This window comes from Harpegnathos saltator, unplaced genomic scaffold (genome assembly GCF_003227715.2).
Source record: "Harpegnathos saltator strain DR-91 unplaced genomic scaffold, Hsal_v8.6 scaffold460, whole genome shotgun sequence".
Lineage (NCBI taxonomy): Eukaryota > Metazoa > Arthropoda > Insecta > Hymenoptera > Formicidae > Harpegnathos > Harpegnathos saltator.
Window position 1 is genome coordinate 531,207 of NW_020230273.1, and position 22,794 is coordinate 554,000.

At 47.5% G+C, this 22,794-nt stretch overlaps 1 protein-coding gene across 1 annotated transcript in view; it reads right to left on the reverse strand.

Annotated features, from left to right (window-relative positions):
- Positions 1-22,794, reverse strand: part of LOC105185677 (Fanconi anemia group J protein homolog) — a 46,185-nt gene that overhangs the window by 433 nt on the left and 22,958 nt on the right. The window contains exons 5-14 of the mRNA XM_011145352.3: positions 9,927-9,989; positions 2,741-2,828; positions 2,555-2,653; positions 2,375-2,468; positions 2,014-2,238; positions 1,564-1,803; positions 1,116-1,421; positions 743-1,048; positions 290-622; positions 7-203 (exon numbers count right to left, since the gene is read on the reverse strand). Coding sequence (XP_011143654.1) covers positions 7-203; positions 290-622; positions 743-1,048; positions 1,116-1,421; positions 1,564-1,803; positions 2,014-2,238; positions 2,375-2,468; positions 2,555-2,653; positions 2,741-2,828; positions 9,927-9,989 — 1,951 coding nt within the window. The remainder of the gene's footprint in view (positions 1-6; positions 204-289; positions 623-742; positions 1,049-1,115; positions 1,422-1,563; positions 1,804-2,013; positions 2,239-2,374; positions 2,469-2,554; positions 2,654-2,740; positions 2,829-9,926; positions 9,990-22,794) is intronic.

A 22,794-nucleotide genomic window follows, 5' to 3' on the forward strand; every position in this document is an offset into this window, starting at 1 on the left:
ACTTACCTCTCATCAACCAACAATACTGCTCCCCAATCGTTTATATGCCTGATGCAACGACCAAGTGCTTGATTTAACGCCCTGAACGCGTTAATAGTATACCACTCTGAGCCGGATAGCAATCCCTTAGACATATTTGAATCATTGTAATCTTTCTTCATGGCCACAGCTACGTTTTTTATGCTGGTGAACGGTATGCCGACCTAATGCAATATAAAGTTATAGGATTACACGTTTTATACGCGTATACACATTAGCAGCTAACTCATAAAATGGAATCACTGCTCACTGTTAATACGCATCGTGCTTCATTGTCGCTGAAATCAATTCCTTCTGCCACTTTGCCTCTGAAGACTGCAAACAAAATAGCTCCGGATCTTTCCCGGAAGGATTTCGATGACGATTCTTTAATTACTTCTCTGTATTCTCTCATAATCTCGGGTAGTTCTCTGTTTTCCTTCGGCTCTACGAAAATCTCCTTCAGTTCCGCGAGTTTAGCCCAAATACCGATATCCTTCCATCTCATGTGAATCTTATTCATTGCAGAATAAGATGAGAAAAAGCACAATACACCATACGGTATTGCGTCGCACACTTGAACAATCAGTTTACCAAGCTCATCCTGTTGTGATTACAAAATTCATCGTTAAATAGTTTTCCGCATATAATATACAACATACCGATACAATGTCACAGAAGAAACAACGAGTAGAACGAGATAGTGAGCAATGTATGTCGTCACCTGAAAAGACCACGAGTTGACGTTCTTGTAGTTGGCCAGCAAAGATTCACCATTCGGTCCTCGTGGTATGCATCTCACGTACACTTGTTCTCTTGGTATGATATGATTGGCGTGGAGCTTGTGCGGGAATCGTGTTCCAAGTTCGCTTTCGAACGACGAAGTCGGTGCTAATGTGCCCGAAGCGAGTATCACCGAGCGGGTGATGCGGGATAACGGCTCGAAAACCACCGCAGGATTCATGCATACCAGTTTCAACGTTCGCACTCGTTCACGCTTGTTTCTCGAGATCCAAGTGTCTTCTTGCGCCTGGAGGTTGGATAATATTATGGTGATGACAGTGACATCAAGAGTTACTCGAATAACATTCACTTACTTTTGTATTTGTCGTCTTAAACTCTTCTGCCTCCACAACATAAGCTCTGTAGTCGTTAACGAATATATCCGATGTCATCTTTTCCATGACGAAACAGAGCAATTCGAGGACTATTTTAGTCTCGAGTGAAATGGTGGGTATGGATCTTTCGGAAAGCCTTTCCGTTATGTCGTTGAAGTCCTCAATGGCTGCCTTACTAGCGGCGGAAAAATTGGGGAATCTGGAACGTCCGATCTTGTCGACGTCGAGCAATATGAGGAAATCCATGCCGAGCCATTGTTCACTGACCATTCCTTGCTGGTTGTCCTTAGATCATACATATATTGTTAGCGGATTTGAAGAGAATAGCAAAATTTGGCGATTTATATGTTAATAAATTGGCAAATAATCCCGATCATACGTCAAATTATATAAGAGCGACACAATCAGCCGCTTTAGAAATACCTACATTCGAAACTTCCTTAACGTCGACATTTTGGAGGAAATTTACAAGGTCCTGGAGATACGAATGTATAGTGATGTACATATATTTATTAACATTGCGTAAATGTGAGAGTTTCTCACACTCCTTGGAAGCACTGATGAGATTGACATCTTTTATGTCCACACTGGCGGCTTCCCGACAAAAATCCTCGATATTGTGAGCCTCGTCGAGTATCACAATGTCATTTTTCAGGTTGATCTGCATCTGCACATGAATTTCGCGATCTACCGCTCAACACCATCGACGAAGAAGAAAACGACGGAAGCGATCTGCGGTATGCTTTTAAGACCCGGTTCTATTGTTATTATCATTATTATTATTGTTATTATTGTTGCAATTATTATTAAATACAATAAAATGCATAGCCCCTCCGACAGATTGCTTGTACTTAGTGTGTAAACTCACGACACTTACGCTCTCGCGGATATTCGGGTCGATTAGATAATTGTAGGGACACATGATGATTTCCGCATCAGCCATCAAAGATCTGGCTGCGAAATACGGGCAGGCTCCGACCTGCTTGCCCAACCCGACGAAATCTTCAATGTCCCAAGGAGTCTTCAATCCGTGATCTTCCACTGCCTCAAACGACGCTATCTCTTTTTTATTTCGTTCGTTGTAATATTTACATTTGGTGAGCTGTGAGCAGAGAAAAAGATACACATGTATGTATATATATTTTTTTTCTATATATATATTTTGTACATATAATGCAGTTATAGATTGCTCAACGCTTTTTACTTTGCGATTGTAACGAGTAACGTTAAAGAAAAACCTTTTTAGGATCGAGCAGCTCGTTACAGAGCTCGGTCTTGTTCCTGTTCGTATCTTGAATACACGTGTGCTCCCGGCTACTCAATATGGTCATCCTACAAATTCTCCCAGTCTTTATACATCGATCTCACAGAACGATATTTTTTAGTATTATTTGATATTTCAAGCAAATTTTCTTTACCTTTTATCCTTGTACGCGGTCTTTTTCAATTCTCTGACTACTTGCTCGACTTGCCTGTGTGTCCGCGTGCCGTAGAATATTCTCGGCAGTCGAGTATTTCTGCAATAAACATAAAGTACTTTAATGCCGTTATTTCTTATCTTTCTACAGATAAGACGTTTCGAGTGTCGTATATGACTTGTTTACCTTTTGACCAGTGTTCTATCGCAAGCTTTGTCGTCTGTGTTAACGGGTAAAGTGCAAGAAGCGTCGTTTTCAGCGCACCACAAGTTCTCTATTAAATAAACATAGACAGATCGTTGATGTTTTTCAACGGATTTCTCATGGCCGATATTAATATATTGTTGCATTATCGATTATTATTAAGTCGGAGACATCGGGACGCGCGCTCGAGGAACGTTGAGGAAGAGAGCGACGCGTTACAAGCGTAAAGGATGTCAAAACATTACAAGTGCTGGCACGCGAAAGGGCACGGATCTATTGAGCGAGATCAATAGGGAAGCTTAATCCTCTCTCGCAGCGCTGCAGCCTCGACAACAAGCCGGCTACTTGAAGGAGGCATTGAAAAGAAAACCGGCGTAGAATCGCTTCCTTAATCCTTTCGTACAATTTACAGAGCCGCAAAAATAGAAATGACTCTCAATGACATCGGCCGACGAAGCGGTCGTTTATTCGTAATCGTATTGCGACGGCAAATAAAAGCCCGGCCGTCTATTACGCGGCGCTGGTTTTATTAGACCAAAACGTTAATCGACGACGCCGAGGAGAAATATTAAGGAAGACAGTTCATTCGCAGCTTCTTATTCATGATATCACGGGAGAAAGAGAAAGAGAGAGAGAGAGAGAGAGAGATGAAGTTTTTTTATAATAATAATAATATATATCGCACATTGCATCGTGAAATTGAGATATATTCATATCGAGGTCTAGATTTATATACTGCAACGATTAAAAGCTTGTTCGGATATCTTTTCAACGTTACAATATGAACATTTATACCATACGTAAAGCAGTCTCCCACAATATTTTCAAACGTTTTAAATAATATGGGTGTGTTAATAGCTTCCAGAAAAATTCTCTCCGTGTAAAAAATATAAAAAATTATCGTCGGGAAGAATTATTTGTGCGCGAAAGGATCAAGTTTAGCCGAACAAACGCAATCACACGTCGAAAACGCTTTGCCCACATCGTCGTATTTCTCTCGTTTGATATCGCGCGCGTATCATGAAGCCAGCACGAGAAAATAAATCTCCGTTAGTTGTGTGTCGCTTATCGCTCTTCGTCACACGAAATCCATGTGTGAAACGTTGCGCCCCGTTACATAAAACTTTCTTTAATTTTTTGCATTTTGTTCGTGTGGACGCATCGCGTTGTGTGTGCATTTCGCCGCGAGGACGACAAGTTCCATCGGCGATATGGTAGATGTTAGGTAGGTAAGTAGATAGGTAGATAGGTAGGTAGGTAGGTAGGTAGGTAGGTAGGTAGGTAGGTAGGTAGGTAGGTAGGTAGGTAGGTAGGTAGGTAGGTAGGTAGGTAGGTAGGTAGGTAGGTAGGTAGGTAGGTAGGTAGGTAGGTAGGTAGGTAGGTAGGTAGGTAGGTAGGTAGGTAGGTAGGTAGGTAGGTAGGTAGGTAGGTAGGTAGGTAGGTAGGTAGGTAGGTAGGTAGGTAGGTAGGTAGATAGGTAGGTAGGTAGGTAGGTAGGTAGGTAGGTAGGTAGGTGGGTAGGTAGGTAGGTAGGTAGGTAGGTAGGTAGATAGGTAGGTAGGTAGGTAGGTAGGTAGGTAGGTAGGTAGGTAGGTAGGTAGGTAGGTAGGTAGGTAGGTAGGTAGGTAGGTAGGTAGGTAGGTAGGTAGGTAGGTAGGTAGGTAGGTAGATAGGTAGGTAGGTAGATAGGTAGGTAAGTAAGTAAGTAAGTAGATAGATATGGGGTGGTTATGGCATGGGCGAAGGGGGCCTGATTGGCGATGGGGGTGAAAAGAGAGGCTAAGACAAGAAAAGCGAGATGGGGCCAATCAGAGCGCGGACTTCGAGGATGTCGTTGCTAGGCAACGAAACATACCCTAACACCCAAGGGGAGAAAACCCCCGGGGGATGTATCATCCAGCGATACAGTCGGCGCTGAAAGTTATCGCACCCTTGAGAGCAAGAGACGCCCTTTTAACTTCGCCCGGATTTTCACGCGAGTCATCGAATGACTGGCGACTGGAATCTTTCACCTGGACGTCTCGCATGTCAGCGAATTTCGCGACTACTGAGGTGAACATCGAGTCGACCGCGTTTATTAAATATGACACTTTCTGATCTTACGTCGCACATTTTGCGCTCCACGCGAGGATTGTGCTCGACATCGCTGAGGATCGTCGAGGACGATCAAGAATCGTGCGGTTAAATTTACGATTTGAGAGACTTGTGGTTTTGCTCGAGAGCGCGATCATTGATGCGACTCCGAAATAAAAGTCAGCTCTTCGTTCACATGAAATGAAAAATACATATAAAGCCGGTACACACGCACACGTACACACACACACACATACAATACAATACAATCTAATCGTGCGCCAGCTTCGATCCATTCTACGTCCATTCAGAATTACAACATCCAAGCATGAATGAACTCGTTTCATGTCGATCACTCGCGCTTGCTGTTGCATTCCCTCCATCCCTCTCACTTGGATTCTCCTCTTCCACCCCCTCCTCCTCCTCCTGTTCCTCCTCTTCACCCACCGCCACCGCCGCTCTCGTTCCATCTCTTTTTCTCCCTTTCTCTCGTTTTCACTATATACTGAATAAACAGTTGATTCGCGTGCATAAAGAACGCGATTCTTCTCTTTTCTTTTCGCTCGACACGTTTCCGGACCCGTGATCCTTATAATTATCGTCGTCGTCGTCGTATGAATATCGGCGGCGCTTCCAGCCCGACCCATTAATTAATCGGATCGTTGTCATTCCGCTGATCAGGTGCCACCCACACTCGTCCTCCGCTCGGATGTGAGCGCTATTTTAAAGCCGCAGCTGGCCGCGTGCAGACGGCCCGAATGGACGCCACGTTGCGCATTTACGGAATTGCATTCCGATGCGTCTCCCACGGATCTCGTCTCCGATGACAGACGTCTTCTGTTTTGCCGCAATGCAGCTGCATGGCGAGCGCGACAACCACCGAGTCGTCGCCGTCGAGTTTATTCGATCGCCCATCAACCCGTCACGTCTCAGACCGAAGAGATGCTTAAAATACCTCTCGATACACCATTGAAATGTCGATACTCTGTTGCCCTGACGAGTGTTTTTCACACGGACGCCTGATTCGCGAGATCTCAGATGATCAGTGGGAGGTCGAATAAAGATCGCGGATATTCTCGCGTTCGTCGCGCTTTGAAAACCGCACAATATCACATAGCTGCGTAGTTGTTCTCGCTGTGAAATTCTGCGAATTTCTGGTGCTCGAGAATGCACGGACAATTAACGGTGTCGACGTTAAAAATGCAAAGCATCCGTGTAAAAATTCTTAAAACGGCAACGACAAAGGGGAGAGACAGAGAGAGAGAGAGAGAGAGAGAGAGACAGAGAGAGAGAGAGAGAGAGAGAGAGGGGGGAGGAGAGAGAGAGAGAGAGAGAGCAATACAACGGACTCGAGACTTCAAAGCTTTTGGCGGCTCCTTCGATCGAGCCGTACAATTAATTCGTGTATTTGTCATCGATGATTGAGGTTTAAGAGTTTCTCGCGACAAACGTAGGAGTAAGTTGAATGTCAAGTGCCAATTAGCCCGCGGTTACGGTCTTGATTTAGGAAATCGTCGCTAATTGGTCAGGATTGTGGTGCCTCGCGAAACTTTGTGGCCGAACGAGACAAAAGCCACGGCGAAGTCCTACCTAATATCCGCCAATTCCGTGGGGCAACTTTGTGCCTTCGAGAATGTTTGATAAAGGGTCTCCGACAAAAGGAAGAGGCGAACGGAGTTTCTCGAGAGATCGGCTCTTCGATATAATTAGCGGAATTAATGCCGCCACCAACCAATTTCAGATACCACCGGACGTGGTATCTTTTTTGCGAACGCTTCGAAGCGGGCTATTAGATTTGCGTAATACCGTAGCCGCGAGTTCAGGATGGAGTAGAACGCACGAAGCATCAATATATTCTTTCCGACACACTAATGCGAAAAATTTATTAATTGTCAACTGCTTGCCCATATCTGTCCGTCGACGCAGGAACAGACTTTCATTGATATCGACGTTGTACAAGCAGATGATGACCCAACCGAAATATGTATTTCGCGACTCGGAACTAAAATTTTCCGAACGTACGGATTCGTGAAAAATTTCACAGTCGTATAAAGGCACGCTCCTGGAATATTAAATGCCTTGGAAAAAAATACTCACAGATTTAAAACTACATTCCATGCATTTATCATGCGGAACGTAAAAAGTGCAAATTCACAGGTTCGAGCTTGCAAAAACAAACTCGGCCAGATGTAATTTACTTCACTTGAGGGCAAAAATATTGAGCTTAATAAAACAATACGATAGTTGTACACGAACAACGGGGGATCGTAACAAAAGTAATTAGAAGTAATGGAGATCGAGAAGGGGCGAAGAGCACCGAGAGGAAGAAGCAACGCCAGCGAAACTCATATCGATGAGGATTGCAGAGACCACATTTGGCTCGAGAGCGCGACAAGCACTAAGCAAACAAAAATTCGAGGATGTCCGAGAGTAACAATAGAAGGGAAGCGTCGCCGCGAAGGGAGGCCACGAGGGCGGGACAAAGAAGACGACGGAAATTCGGAAAATTGAGAATTGCCGTTTAGCTATCGGACGGCGGAAGGGTCGAAGAAGACGAAGAGAGGCGGCGGTGGAGCGAGACAAAGGAAACACGTGGAAAGTCGAAAGAGGCGAGGACCCGTCGGTCCATCAAAAGAGAAGCGCACGAGGATATCGAAAGACTCTTTCTCTGGCGACGAGAGAACGACAGCGCGAAACGGGCGACGAGGAAGGGGTGGAAGAGGGTCGCGAAGTGCCGAGGGATAGGAATCGGCGTTTGGTCGAGGGGGTTGGGCGAGGGTTCGGTCGCCATGGCGACAAGCAGCCCCCGGGACCCTCGCAGCTCGTTGCCGGGGTTGGTCGAAAAGGGTGGCCCAGGGCGTCCGCCGGGCAGGTTAGGCTGGGCACACAGCCCGAATGTCACTCGGCAAGGGGACACAAGGATGTCCTTCGGACGCGACGGGGAGCAGAGCGAATGCGACGAAGAGGGTAGCGGCGGGAGGAAGAGGAGAACGAGAACGAGGAAGAGGAGCAGGAAGAGGAGGAGAAGGAGGAGGAGGAGGAGAAGGAGGAGGAGGCGGCGGAGGAGGAGGAGGAGGAGGAGAAGGAGGAGGAGGAGGAAGAGGAGGAAGAGGAGAAGGAGGAGGAAGAGGGGGGAGGAGGAGGAGGTGGTGACGGCGGGGAGACCGCGGCGGCCCAAGATGGCCGACGACGCGACACCCACCATGTCAATAACACCCTTCTTCGGCGCAAACCGACCCCTTCCACCCGCTCCCACTTCCGGCACCCCCCGCGTCGTCGACAACCCCCGTCCGTCCTCATAGCCGACTTTCGTAACCACCGTCGAGCGTCGACGACGAGATATCTCGCCACCGTTCCCCGATTTCTTGCCTCTGTCGGTAATTAACGCGACCTCCCTGCCGCCGGAAAAGTGTAAAGGGACGCTCGGTGTACTCGCTGGACGGGGTGGCACTCGCGAGCGGGCGAGCGCGCGCGCGCGCGCGCGCAAGCGACGCGCGGGGGCGACAGAGCGACGGCGGGCACCACTGCGAGCGAGGGCGTAATTCCGTTAAGTGTCTTCGTAAACTTCGTTAGCTGCATTTCCCGACATTACCCACCCTACCGCGCTTCTACCACGCAACCCTCGGCGCGCCCCCCGCGGGGGTGGAATATGGGGTCGCGACGACGACGGTTGCTGCTGCTGCTGCTGCTGCTGCTGCTGTTGCTGCATGGTCGGTAATGTTACCGCCGATAGGTCGCGTCGATGGTCTTTCAGGGTTGCGTAATGGACGCGAGTCGAGCGGAAATATATTCCACGGCCGCGCTTCAACGCCAGTTGAGCCGCCATTAATACTAGCGATATCAAAATATTTGTTATCGCGGGAAACGCGTCGACGTTGCTACGTGAACGATACTTTGTGCAGCTTCTACGCAAAATCGAACAGATGTCAAAACCTCGCGCGTTCGATGCTCCCGCTCTGCGACGCGCGGTCGGCGTAACATTACATCACATAACATATTCCTTACACCCGACTTTCCACAAATGACGCGATCGACGATAATTAGCGAAAAATATCTCGCGCGCGACACTTGCAAAATTGCGCTAACCAAAGAGGAAATGATTTTGTTATTATATTATAACATCAATTCGATGCACTCGATCACGCTGAGATGTGCGGGCCGGCCACAGTGATATTATTTCGAGGCCTCATGAATAATGGACAGCATATATTAGTGTTGCAAATGTAACATTAGTTACATCTGAATCGAAGATAATGATAATCATTAACCATAATTTACAAATAATATATGAGTTGATTGTGCCAGGGAGCGCAGTAATTTCCACCAAAGCAAATCCGCGTGCGGTCGCACGATCGCTAACGAACCGAAAACTATAGACTGCATTACGATATACCGTTAAATCACTTTTGCAACCCATTGTGCCCTCTCGACAGTCTCCGGCTGTCCATTAACAGCCGAAGCGCGTGTGAAATCGCGGTTGTCTTTTTCGACAACGAAAAAAAAAAAAACAGACGATACGCGCCATGCGGAACGCCGCGCGAGCGACGCTTTCAGCGATTTTAGCAGCAAGGCAGAAAATAAATGGAATAACCTCCTCGATAACAATAAGCCCCTTTTTAACATTGAAATTCACATTATCGCGCGAGCACCATTTTTCACATGAAAGTTCTCAAGAATATTTTTTTCGTTTGCGTAACCTCGCGCAGGCAGATGTTGGCGAGGTGGGGTGCTGCGGTAAATATAATAACTGCAGCGGGTCTTCGCGCTTGAACGACCCGAATTATGTTACATAATATTCGCTTACTTGCTCTTCGAGTATCGCTCTGTACAATGGAGGCAGGCACCTGGAAGTTCGCGCAGCGTTTGGTTTCGTCCGAGGTACATTGTATCGGCTAAACCGTACAGAAACGACGGGAATCTTTCTCTCTCGAGTTACTTAGCCACGCTTTCATTATCAAGCGTGCGATCGTGATCGACACGTGACGTTGAATTTTGTGACGGATAAATTTCCGATACGCGACGGACCCGCGTTTACGCTAATCGAGCGTTCACTAGCGAAGAACGGTAAGATAAAAGTATTTTTCCATTGACTCACCCGAATCCATTGCGTTCTGCTTCTGCTTTTCCCCCTCCTTGAGAATCTCCTTGAGAATATTCTCTGAAACAGAAAAGAATTTGGAATATTATTGCAAAGCACCTACGAATTCTCGAAATGATGATCGAAAATGATCGAGGATGCTCCTTCGATTCGGAAAATTTTATTACTTCTGAATCATTTTTGTAATAGACGCCGATAATATTTAAATAAATGTCCAAGAATAATACGCGATTCTATGCATTGTGGATTTCACTCTACAGTTTTTTCACACTCGGACAACCAACAATTCTTGTCTGGACTCTTCATCTTCGGCACCGAAAAATCATGTACGACAGGTAAAAATTGATTTCTGACGTAGCGGAATCAAGTAAAACGGCTGCCACGACTTAGCGATGGAAAGCACACAGGATGAGAATGGAAATTACCGTGCGCGAGCCGCATCGACGCGGGAAAAAAGGAAATAAAGGAAAAGAAAAAAAATCCCGAGGGCAACGCGAGCGCGCGCTGAGAGAAAAAAAGAAAGATCCTCGCTAATAGGCATTATATTTTTCGTTCTACACATCGCGAGCGGCAGTCGGATTATGGTCCTGTCAACGGTCTAATAACTGGTTTAAGACCCGCTCCGCATCTGATACGGGAAAAGGACCCTTTCTTATACAATGTGCGCATTAAATACTAATCGTAATGCGCGTCAGTGTGATCGCAATATAATGGTACCGAGCTAAACGAACTCGAACGTGTACACGGCAGCTTCAAAGGTGCCGACATAATAAAAAAAGAAAGAGAGGGAAAGAGAGAGAGAGAGAGAGAGAGAGAGAGAGAAAGAGAGAGAGAGAGGAGGAGGAGGAGGAGGAGGAGGAAGAGAAAAAGAGAGACAGAGGAACGAAAGTTTCGAAAGACGAAAGATGCAATCACTTTCGCGAGATTTCCGCGGCCGTTTGTTTCATAAAAATGATCCGATGTGATCCCGGCAAAAACCAGAGAATTACCTTCGCGGAGTTTTCAGCGAATCCTCCATTTTTTAACTTTAGAAATCTCATGTCGGGAAACAAAGGGGAGCGTAAACCCTGCAGCGGATAATAGCGTCAGCTATTGCTGATTGCGAGAGCTCACTGCTCGTCGCTCTTTCTATAGCTCGCAGAGAGAATAGGGAAATCATGCAGCGCGCGCGTTACCCGTTCTCACTGTACCGTTATTAAAATAGCGCCTCCGTATTTGCGATCGCCACGAGGCCATCGGCCATTTTCTGTCGCCGTATGGCGATCCCGGCGTGGTCGGTTGTTGCAATTTCCCCCCTCGCTCGCCCCGGGCGCGCTCTCCCTCCAAAGGGGTTGCTCAGGGTGATGCTCCTCCAGCAAGGGGCCGCACAGAGGGTTCATCTCTCATGCGAGGCGGTTGGTGGCACGGAATTTCACCCCCGTGGGGTCGACCGCGGAGAGATATCCCAGCATATTATCCCTCGGGAAGCCGTGTAATGAAACCGTTCCGGCACCCCCGTGGCATTATTCCCTCGCCAATATAACCCACCGCCCTGCGTAAGAATATAAGGTGCATGATACAGGGCGCAGCTGCACGTCGGCATCGATACGCCCCCTCTTTTATGCGTGTCGTCCCTTAGCGGAGGATAAACACGAGAGAGCGAGAGAGAGAGCGAGAGAGAGAGAGAGAGAGAGAAAGGGGAGGGAAGAGGAGGAAAAGCGCGAAGAAGGGAAAGAGGAAGAGAGAGAGAGAGAGAGAGAGAGAGAGAGAGAGAGAGAGAGAGAGAGAGAGAGAGAGAGAGAGAGAGAGAGAGAGAGAGAGAGAGGAAACCAGCATCAGCAACGACAGCGTCATTAAGAAAACCCTCGTGCGCTACGTGAGCTCTTCACCCTTTTGAAAATCAACCGGTCGCCATTTCCTACAAATTTCTCGCGAAGGGTGCGCAAGATAAGCGTACAAGGCAATATCGCACATTTCGCGTAGAGATTCGTACGGTGTTTGAGATATCTGTAAACTCAAAGCGTGAAATTTAATCGCGTGTACAGATACGCGCGGAGCTAATGTACGTTTTAACGTAATGAGCAGTAGAAGAACGGCAAGAAAATGTGCTCCTCGTACGTGAAATTTTACAGTTTCCTAGATGTACTTGAGAGTCGATGTTTTACCTAGTTTGCGTTTAACGAGGGAGGCTCGGTGGGAGGGGGAAGAACGTACCGTGGGCACCATTATTAGCGAATCCACATAGCTGTTTCATCCCTTTGTACATCATACCAGGTAGCGTTTTTCAATGTTCTCGCATGTTCTCGCTATGGACAAGATAACGAGGTATCGTATGTCGAAAGATAAGGATGGTACTTTCCAAAAACGACAATACACGCATCGCGCACGAAAGTTATAATTCCACTGAATAGACGTACCTTATGTGCGTAATGAGAAAGATAATAATTCATAATGGTTCAAAAGTTCATCCTCCCTTCCACACACCATACATATATGACTTTTAAAGATAACGAAGAAATTTCTCGAGCGTGTACGCGCTGCAGATTACACACATATATATATGTATATATGTATATATATATATATATATGTATATATCAGTTGACGACATAAATAAAGCATCTTTAGATGCAACGCGTCTATTCCATCGCGATGCGAGAGAGAGAGAGAGAGAGAAATTCTCACGAGAACAGCCGAAAAGAGAAATACCCGTAAGGGTATCATTACGCGGTAATATAATACATGCGTGATGTAAAAAGCGTCCTATATAAATGGGATTTTTTTACAATATATATTCGAATTACGGTTTGCGTTTCGTCGGTGTCTCACTATTTTCCCTCTCATTCATTCCGCTTGTGCATACATATGATGCCACCTCGCCCGTTTTCCCGTTACTTTGTACTCTCGCGCGTCTGCCTTTGACCGAATAGTCACCAATGAACGCGACACGCTAATTAACATCTATTAATATCCGCGCGTACAATGAGCGTGAAACTTTACGTAATGAATCATCATTGTGTTCGGTCTGCGTACGACAGACTTCGCCGCATAATACACCGAAAAACGCCCTCAAAGCCCTTTCTTTCTTTCCTTCTCTCATTTTTTTTTTTCACGATCTATATCGTCATTTGTCAATAAATATCACGATTCCCACGGAAGTCGGGGAATATTAAAATCGATCCAACTTTGGCGCACGATTTTTCCCTGCGCGATCCTCTTCGGCGTCAAATAGCTCTCCGGCGACAAATGGAGCTATTTGTATTATTTCCGTCGCTTTCACGTGCACGTGTGTGTTCACGTCGCTTTGAAGTCGAGATGCGACGAGTGTGACGATTGTGATCAAAACGTATCCTCTGAAAAAACAAGGAGGGGTCCTTCGCGATACTCGCTCGACAGCGCGACTCCCTTATCGTATGATCCGTTCTTATCGCGCGCAGCGGTCCTAAGAATTTTTTACGTTGGATCGCGAGAGCGATTCTAGCTGTCACGTTAACGTCGGCAAGTTCTTTCGGATCGTTGACTTCGCCGTTGATGAAACGTTCCGCGGCGAAACCGCTTGCGCACACAGAAGCGGGCCCCGCTTTTCGAAGGCCCAGTACGAGGGCAGCTTTCGATTCACCGTACAATAATATGACGGAAATGTCAGTCAATTAATAAGCATAACGAACCTGACTAATTTCCGCCTTTGTTCGCTGCGCGGCCCTGGATGGATGAATAAGTGGCCATTATGTGTACGTGTATGCGTGTGCGTATATACGCGGCCTTTATGATTGGTCAGATCCGTATCACGACAGCCGGTTCCGCTTTTACCGGGCCGAGCCGCGGCGCGGCGCGGCGCGGCGCGACGCGACGCGCCGAAGCCTCGTGAACCTTTTTAACCGCGTGCACGTGCCGACGGGATATCGTTTTCGTTCTTGATCCTATGTCGCCCTTTCCGCCCCCTCCCCCGACCCTTCCTTCCGTCAACTCGCGAACGCTTTTTTTTCTACCTGACGCCTACGTCTGCCGCTGCACCGCGAGCCTGAGAGCGGCGCGATGGCGGAAGAGGAGACGAATCGGCGGTACGTGCAGCGAAACCCCGGCGAATTCGAAGGAGGCCCGTATTCATGGCTTAATTTAATAGACCGAGATTTGTTGATTTAATCATGCCCATCCGCAGAGCTGCAAACGCTGTTTGATTAATTCAACGATCGTACGAGTGACACGACAGCGATCGTAACGCCGATGCGCGGAAAGTGCACGCGATCACGCTGGAAAAATGGGACAATTAAGGATCTCGAGATTGCAACGGTGAGAGAGAGAGAGAGAGAGAGAGAGAGAGAGAGAGAGAGAGAGAGAGAGAGAGAGAGAGAGAGAGAGAGAGAGAGAGAGAGAGAGAGATAATGGTTACCAAATATGCAAAACTTCGTCGGGGCATACATCGAAAGTGTAGAAAATCGTGAAAAAAATCGCAGTTTCAAAATTACTATTTCATGCGAATACGAGTCCATGCATTTTTATATTCATGGAAATACGCAACATGCCAGGTGAGAAGTCAATGGTTACCCGCTGGATGGCCGCCGCTGTGTTTTCATTGTATGATTGAAAAATATTTTCATATACTTCCGAATATGCGTGATAATACATTTTTAACCGCGCATCCTTCGCGCTCTCCGGGCTTGTTAAAGTTTCATTTACATTTCACGCTGTTTGTATGAGGAGCTCATGATGCAAGGCGCGAGTGTTTTACGAGATAGAACGGGACACACATCGACGAGAGAGTATCCTCGCGAGCCGACGAGCATCAACGAGAAGCACCGAATATTTCTTAAATGATCGATAAGTAAACTTGGTTTAGCATATCACAGCGAACAAACAACAGCGATTTTTATTATCGGATTCAGTTCTCTGCCGGCCGTAACGCACCGTGCGAGCGAAAGTCAAATAATAAACGTTAATCCGTTTTATTGAAGCACCTGCGCATCCCGCGCATCGCACGAGTATTATTTTTATTACTCGTAACGTTGACGAGAGACCGTCACATGTGAGCCAAACAGAAATCGCTCTCGCGCCGATTAGTCGAAAACTTTTCCGCGGCACTTGCGGCAGACGGAAGGAGTTAAAATTTTCGCTGAAGGATCATCGCGCTTTAAGCGTTTTCATTTCGCGGCGTTTCTCCGGACGCGAAGGGTCGCAGGAAGAAAAAAAAAGCAGCAGGAGGGGAAAGGTTCGCGATGGCGTCGTGGGATCCGTTGCTGATTGGACGCCGGCAAGGGTACGCATTTTTAGCCACCCTTCGGATCTGCCCTCATTGTCATTTTAATTTTGATCCCCTCGGGGGCCAACAGGAGGGTGGGGCGTACTAGGGGGGGGGGGCGCTATAGAAGCTGCGCACCCTTAGCAAGATTGGCTCGGCGACGTAGAAATTGGTTACAACGGCAACACGGTGAAACCGGACCGTGTGTGACTCCGAGAAATGTAGAATGGTGAGGGAGAGCTTTGCAGATTATTACCTCTGTAAGATTACTACGATCTAAGATTTCGCTCTAGTTTGTTTTTACCCATCGGATGCTCATTATTTCCCACAGGAGAAACGACTGAGCACGACTGTCACTTTTGCTATTTTGCTCAGGAATCACGTAAATTCTCTTAGCCGTCGTCAGTATTTCTTCAAGATATTCATGACGCGGATTGCGTATCCTTCATAGTAAGATATTTTCGGCGAGACGGTTTGTGACGAGAGCCTTTCATGTTGTGCGATACATAAATTACCTGTTCAAGTACAGTTGAACAGCAGAGAAGCAGCAACGCCTTCCAATCTGCTGAATTTCGGAACAGATGAAAAGCGTCGCGTCGTCCTTCGTGTCGCCGACTGTATTAAATCAAGTACCAAACTACCCCCCGCTGTTATCACGCAAGTATTATCTCCCTCGGTGCTTTTTCGGGCTTATCTACTCCACTTTTGCGACTTCTGCGTGTGTGTGTGTGTGTGTGTCCCGGTAACTAGCACTCGAATATATAAACGTACCATCAACCGTCGATACGAGCTCATGAGCGATCGAATATCGGTGTCGATCAAGCGGCAGACAGGTCGTCTTGAAAACGAACGAGAGCAGCTCCCGATAAGAGTTGAAACGGATTAAAAAAGAGAAAGACAGACAGCCGGCAGGAAAGAGAAAATAAGGTAACAAAAAAATGTCGGAGAAGTAGGAAGAGGGTGGCTAAAGGGTGGAAAGCGGCGGCAGAGGATGGGTGCCTTTCATACCTCCTCCTCTTCCTCTACCTCCTCGTCCTCTTCTTCCTCTTCCTCCTCCTCCACCTCCGCCGCCTCCTCCTCCTCCTCCTCCTCCTCCTCTCGCCGAGGTTTTCCGCAGGAAGAGCACAACCCCCGGCTGCGTGTGACAGCCATTTTAATTCCGAGCCCCGAGGGGGCCCCTGATTTTCATTCCCCATGATGGAACATCACCCGCCTGCCCCCGCCCCCGTATCCCGCTGCGTCCCTTCACCTCATACCTCCTCCTCCTCCACCTCCTATGCAGCGAAAAAGCTTTCAGACCGCATCGCGAGCACGAGGGAGCTCGGATGAGCACCGTGCTCGGCGCCGCGCCGGCTATCTTGGCTGTCGCATCGCGAATCAAATAAAAGCTCCGGCTGGCTGGGGGATGAACCGTCGTTTAATTTCGGGAATAAGAACTCCGCCGGCGCTCGAGGGCTGCTCACTTCCCGCAGGCACCACTATCGACTACTAGCCGGCGAAATCCGGCTGATGCCAGCCGCCTCCTTTTCTAGCCCGGTATGAGGCAAGCGGAATGAGGAAAAACGCGAAATGTGAGCGTGTCAAGCAGAACCCAGCCGAGAGATCGGTGGAATGCATCGGCTCGCGATGGTTTTAAGGACGAGCGCTCGAGTAATTTCGACGGAAAAAATGTTCTTTCCCCGATTAATATTCGCGCGTCGATGTTATCACATGACGCGCGACTAGAGAGTCTTCTTAATTAAAAATAAAGCAGTTGATTAAAAGATTTAGTTTCAGAAGCGTATTAGTTTTGCTCATTATATTTGCATTTCCGGACATCCTCCCAGATCTTCGCATTGGTCACGATCCTTTTCAGCAATAGCATCCATTTTTCAACGCTTATACCCCGTCAATGACGAGGAAAATCCTGAAAGCGGATCTCTGCGTGATACTTCGTCGTCATCTCTCTTTTTCTTTTTTTCTTTTTTTCCGCCGCAACCCGAGTTAATACCGACGGGGGTGAACGCGCACGCGAAAATTGCGGCTTTCTTCGCGCAGGCAGGTGCCTTTTTCCGCAGCGTAGTACGGCGGCCGCGCGATATCTTGCTGCACCATCGCGCACCGTCTTTTTTCCTCATTACTTTCTGTCCAACCCCGCGGCATTCCCGTCGTCGTCACCGCCGCCGCTGCCGCTGCCGCTGCCGCCGTCGTCGTCGTCGTCGTCGTCGTCGTCGTCGTCGTCGTCGTCGTCGTCGTCGTCGTCGTCGTCGTTGTCGTCGTCGTCGTCGACGACACCGTCCACCCCCGTCCTCACCGCCGCTCACTCACTGACTCACCGGGGGCGTCTAATAATGTCGCCAGCCAGCCGTTCCACCCCCAACTCAACCATCTCCCCGTCACCTCCGCCCCCACGTCGTCGGATGAGCGGCTGGGGGAGGCGACCGGGGCGTTGGGGGTGGTGGAGGGCCGCGCCATATCTGCCGCCGACAAAATGAGCCTCGCTTAGCCGGCCACCCTCCCCGAGCCACCCCCGACGCCAACCCCTCCGGCCGTGGGTGAAGCAGCGAGAAAACGATTCGCGCCACCGGCTAGATATCCCGGCGACGAAGTTTTGCGTGGGAACGCGCAGGGAACATTGTCTCGCTTGGGCCATTGTTTCATTTCTTGGCGCACGAAACGGTATAGTAACGCGACTCTCCGTCGTTTCCGAATTACGTTTACGACCATGTTCAAATTACGAATGATTCTTGGACTTTTTAATTTACGCTTGTGATGCGCGCACGCAGAGGACTCTACCTACCGCAGAGGACTCTCTCACTCTCTATCTATCTTCGTCCTCGAGACTATATAATGATTTGCAATTCAGATTAAAAATGATCTCCAACGTGATAGAACAATCGGGGAATTAATATAGAGACGAAGCGTTTCTCTCTCCCCTTCATTATTAGACACAAGATTAAAATCTACCCGGAGCCCAGAATTATGATGAGACCTAAAAGAAATCAGTTTATTGTAAAACCCATCGAGTTTCGCGACCGAGCAAATAGATTTTTCGATAGGGCGATAGGAGACGCGGCTTAGATTCGGAGGATTATTTGAAAATCGAAACTGGGTTATTGAAACTTCGTTTCTACACTCGAATCCGTCAGCGTAAAACGATACCTCTCCCATAGATGTATTCGATTGAATATCGAAATACGTTAGAATACGCGCCGTATTTAGCAAAAATAGATTATATTCCCGCCGCGCGTTGGTCGCCACGGTGTTTCCCTTTTGTGCGTTACCTTTTTCACTCTGTTAAATTAATTATCAGACGTTGCTTGATAAATTTCGTTTATCGCACGCTTATGTTTTACAAGGCACCGCGAGTAATAATAACAATTTTAACCATGATTTAAAAATGACATTTTCCAGAACGACCGATACGCGAGATCGTAGCATCCAATTGTGGCTTTGTATCAGCGCGGCGCGACGCGACGCGGCGCGACGCGACGCGACGCAGAATATGAAATTAATTAATTTCATAATTCATAAGCAACTGCATGTAATAATGCATAAGGTTGACGTAATATGCCCTAACCGTAACATTGCTACCTCCAAATGGCATAATTGCATACGCGATAATTTTATTATTTGTAATTACGAGTACATATCGATGTTGTGCCTGCGTTTAAATTAAAACTATCGTCAAATACAAATCGATCTGTCCGTCATCCGTGAACAAACGACGGCGAGGAGGGAAAATCTCGAGCGGAAGACACCCTGTATGTGCGACTGCGACATTGTTATAATTAATTATGATATAATATCGGATGGGAAGCTATCGTCATATCGCGAGACAGCCGTCAGCCGTGCGTGCGAGCCTTCTCGCACCTTGCGCCAAACTTTTTTCTCGTACTGTATTTTGACTTCCAAATCGCTGGTTCTCGCCCTGCAAAATGCACGACCAGCCGTCGAACGCAACTATCAAGTAGCAATATCCTGGAGCAGACACGTGCAACCGCGAACAAAGCATTCCGATTCCAGAGATAGTGATCAAAGTAACTCCGCTCGTGGCTCGCGGTGCCCCGGCGCGGATCTCACGCTGCGAATGCAATTTATTGTTTCTCACTCGCAAACCCGGGCACAACCGGCGACTTGTAATCGTCGATGATCAAGTAGCAATTAGAGAGGCCCGGCAAACGGATCCCCCCGCTGGGGAAATGGAAGCCATGAAAGTCTCTCTCCCCGGATGAATCACCCCCATGGACTCGCTCGACTTCATGGCGCGCGGAATGCCGTGTGCAAATATGGCGCTGGCCGCTGGTTAAGTCCGCGCGATGGATCATCGCGTTGAAAATTTGATCAAGTGCCCGTGCATTAATCGTGCATAATTGAGCGCTTTATTTCGAACTTAATGTAAGTCGAATTTCAATACGACCGCTCGCTCGCTTGCGAGCGCGGCGATCGCGAATGTCGATTTGTATGTAAAGGTCCAACCCCTTCTCATCCTCCCTCTTTTTTTTTTTTTCAAACCTTTTTTGACTCACTGACCGTGCGTCGCTTGGTATACAGGGTGTCACAGATTCTCTCTGCAGCTCCCGTCGATAGTGGTATCTTTCCCCTGTCTTGTCATTTCTTGATACTACGTAAAAATTTTGCCCAATGTCGAAATTATACTTGACGTTACACACGAATGTGTAATTTTAAGCTTTCTTCTCTCAGGTGCGCTGTAATGTTATATCACAGCTTGCAGATCAGGCGACTGCATTTGCCGCGAAATTTGTGCGGTCAGATGCGCTATTTCATCGCGCGTTATACAGCGGTTTTCATAATTTGACAGATTTATAAACGAGCACAAAAGTATCGATTACCGCTGTCGCGGGTAATGCTCATTTGTATCGGAAATCCAGCGGAACGATTTATCCCCGAGACAATTACGACCATTTCGATCGACAATCAATTTCGTCGCGACGATATGCGACGACGGCTGTGCTCTGTTCAAAGTTTACGTCGTTCTATCGAAAGACAATGCGTAAATAGCGGCATGTCGCAAGCGACGAGCGCGAATGTTCAATATCTGTGAACGAAAGTGCAGTTGGCTGGGCGCGAGTTAGACAGAGAGTCTCTCAGATTGGATCACTCGGTAGATTATTTGGCTTTATGGTGCGGGGAATATACTATGCCAATATGACGTGGAGGGCTTGTTCACAGCGAGGGTGGTGGTAGCCATGGTAACGGCGGCACCCGCGAGTGTCGGCTCCAACGCCACCAGAATCCCTCATCTCCCTCCTTGCCCAGCCACCCTCTGTACCGCCATCCCCCGCCACCGCCGCCGCCGCCGCCGCCGCCTCTTGCTCGAACCCCTCTAACCCTCCCGCCGCTATCCAACGCCAGCAAAGCCGCCTCTTGCCCACCCTCGTGCCAGCGTCAGCACCCTTCACTCGTCCTCCCTCCCTCCGCAGGGGTGAAAGCCGTTTTGTAACATATATACATGTACATGTTGCAGCACGCACACACACATATATATATGTGTGTGTGTGTGTGTGTGCACATACATTAATTGTTTATATACGTGTACCTGTACACGTGAGAAAGGACATATATATTTTGTTTTTCATATGAATATATGTGTATAATCGCGAACGTGAGCACGCGCGCGCGCGCGTATGTCTGTGTATACGTGTGTGTGTGTGTGTGTGTGTGTGTGTGTGTGTGTGTGTACGTGTGTGTGTACGTGTACGTACGTACATATATACGTATAGGCAAGCAGAGTATCTACCGCCTCCACGATCAATATGGTGGACAGACGCACCGACACCCTCCAGGGGAAGGCCAACTCGATTTACGAAATTTCGTCCTTCCCTCGATTCTGCTCGGCTCTTTTTTCGGCGAACGCGACGCCGCCGGAGGATGGCGTCACGAAGGGTCGACTCGATTGCAGAGGGTGGAGCTTTGCACGATGGGAATGTATTAATAGCGAGTGATCTTTTTCGTCCTATGACGGTATACACTCGAGAATGCCGTCTATTTGCACACACACACACACACACACACACACACACACACACACACACACACATACACGTATACGTATTTAAAATACGCGATATAGCAAAAGTCTGTTTCTCTATTTCCCTCTTCCTCCGAGGTTTTCGAAGGTAACTATGCGCAAAATCTTAAAAACAAATTCCCAAGCTACGTTTCGTTTGTGCTCTTCAATGGAGAGACTTTTGATGCACAAAGTTACGGTGATGTATTGTCATAAATTAAGCAGAGAAATTCTTTATAAACTCCCCGATAAACGTCCATCATCGAAATCATTTGATGCAGTTAGGCGGTTGGAAATGAATTGCCAGACGAACCGTTCGATACGTCCGTAAACGCGGAAATGAAACAGCCGTTGCGACTTTGCAAGAGGTACAAAATACAAATTTGTATTGAGAACGATTCGCCGCATTAAGTCGATCACGCGATGTGCGCGCGATTGACGAGAGCTGGAAGGTAGATAAACGAATCGGCATATGAACACGGATAGATCGCGATTGATGAGATCTAAAGAACCCTCGGGGAACTTTTGCGTAGCGTTTAGTTACATTCGCTTCCTCTTTTTCCGAGAGTAACTACTCGATAAAAACAAACCGGCACCGCGCCGTCCGCCGGTCGCTCCAGGCCCGTTACGATGCCGCTGCGTCCAATTGATGTCATCGTACAAACGGAATTATGAGTTTACTTGTTACACGATCTTCTCGAAAAGCGTTGACGCGCTGTTTGTTATGGTTTCTAGCGTTCCTATATCCGGAACAGGTGTTTGCGCGAATGGCAATCTTACACAACCGATTCCACATCCATCCGCACCACCGGTGGCTACGGCCCGGCAAACGATCAATCTCGCGACGTTATATATATATATATATATATATGTATTACGTACCGTGATGAAAATGTAAAAAAAGTTTTTAAATGGAAGTCTCCGGATGCGGGATTCTCGCAGGAGAAGGAGAGGAAGAAAGACAAAGAAGGAGAAAGAATAAATTCGAATGTATTGCTTGCTTTGACGCAATCCATACGATCCATACGATTGCGATGTATATAATTTATTACGTGGAGAGACTGGAAAAATAAAAACATTTTATATAGAGATTTAATCGTTGATTCTGATGAAAGAATCGGGAATACCTCAATATTATGCGATCGTACATCTTTGCGGATACGGTCAATCGTCGTCAATTCTTCCGACGAGCTCTCACACGGAGAAACGCGAGAAACGTAATTTCGGTGCTTCGTGCAATTTTGTCTTCTCACTTTGCATACGCGCAAACTTAACAAATTGATTTCAAATAGCTTCGCACGAGGCAGAAACTGGATCGCGCTGGTTATTCCCGTAGCCGCGAGAATTATTGTCCCGAGTTAATTACCGTGGGAACATTACGCGGGTACGCGGAAGTTAATAAAAACTTTCGAAGCGCGAATAAACGCAGGTTGCCACGCGAAAGTATGACGCGTAAATACATTACAATTTTCCGCGTTTCGCATTCAATTTATTTATTATTGACCGGCGCCGGTATTAATGTCCGCGTTATGTTTATTCATCAGTAAATTATCGGGCGAGCGTCCAATTTATTTTTCGTGCGCGATGCATCTCCCTGTGTAATGTATCCTTATTTATTGCCGCGCTCATATACGGAGCGC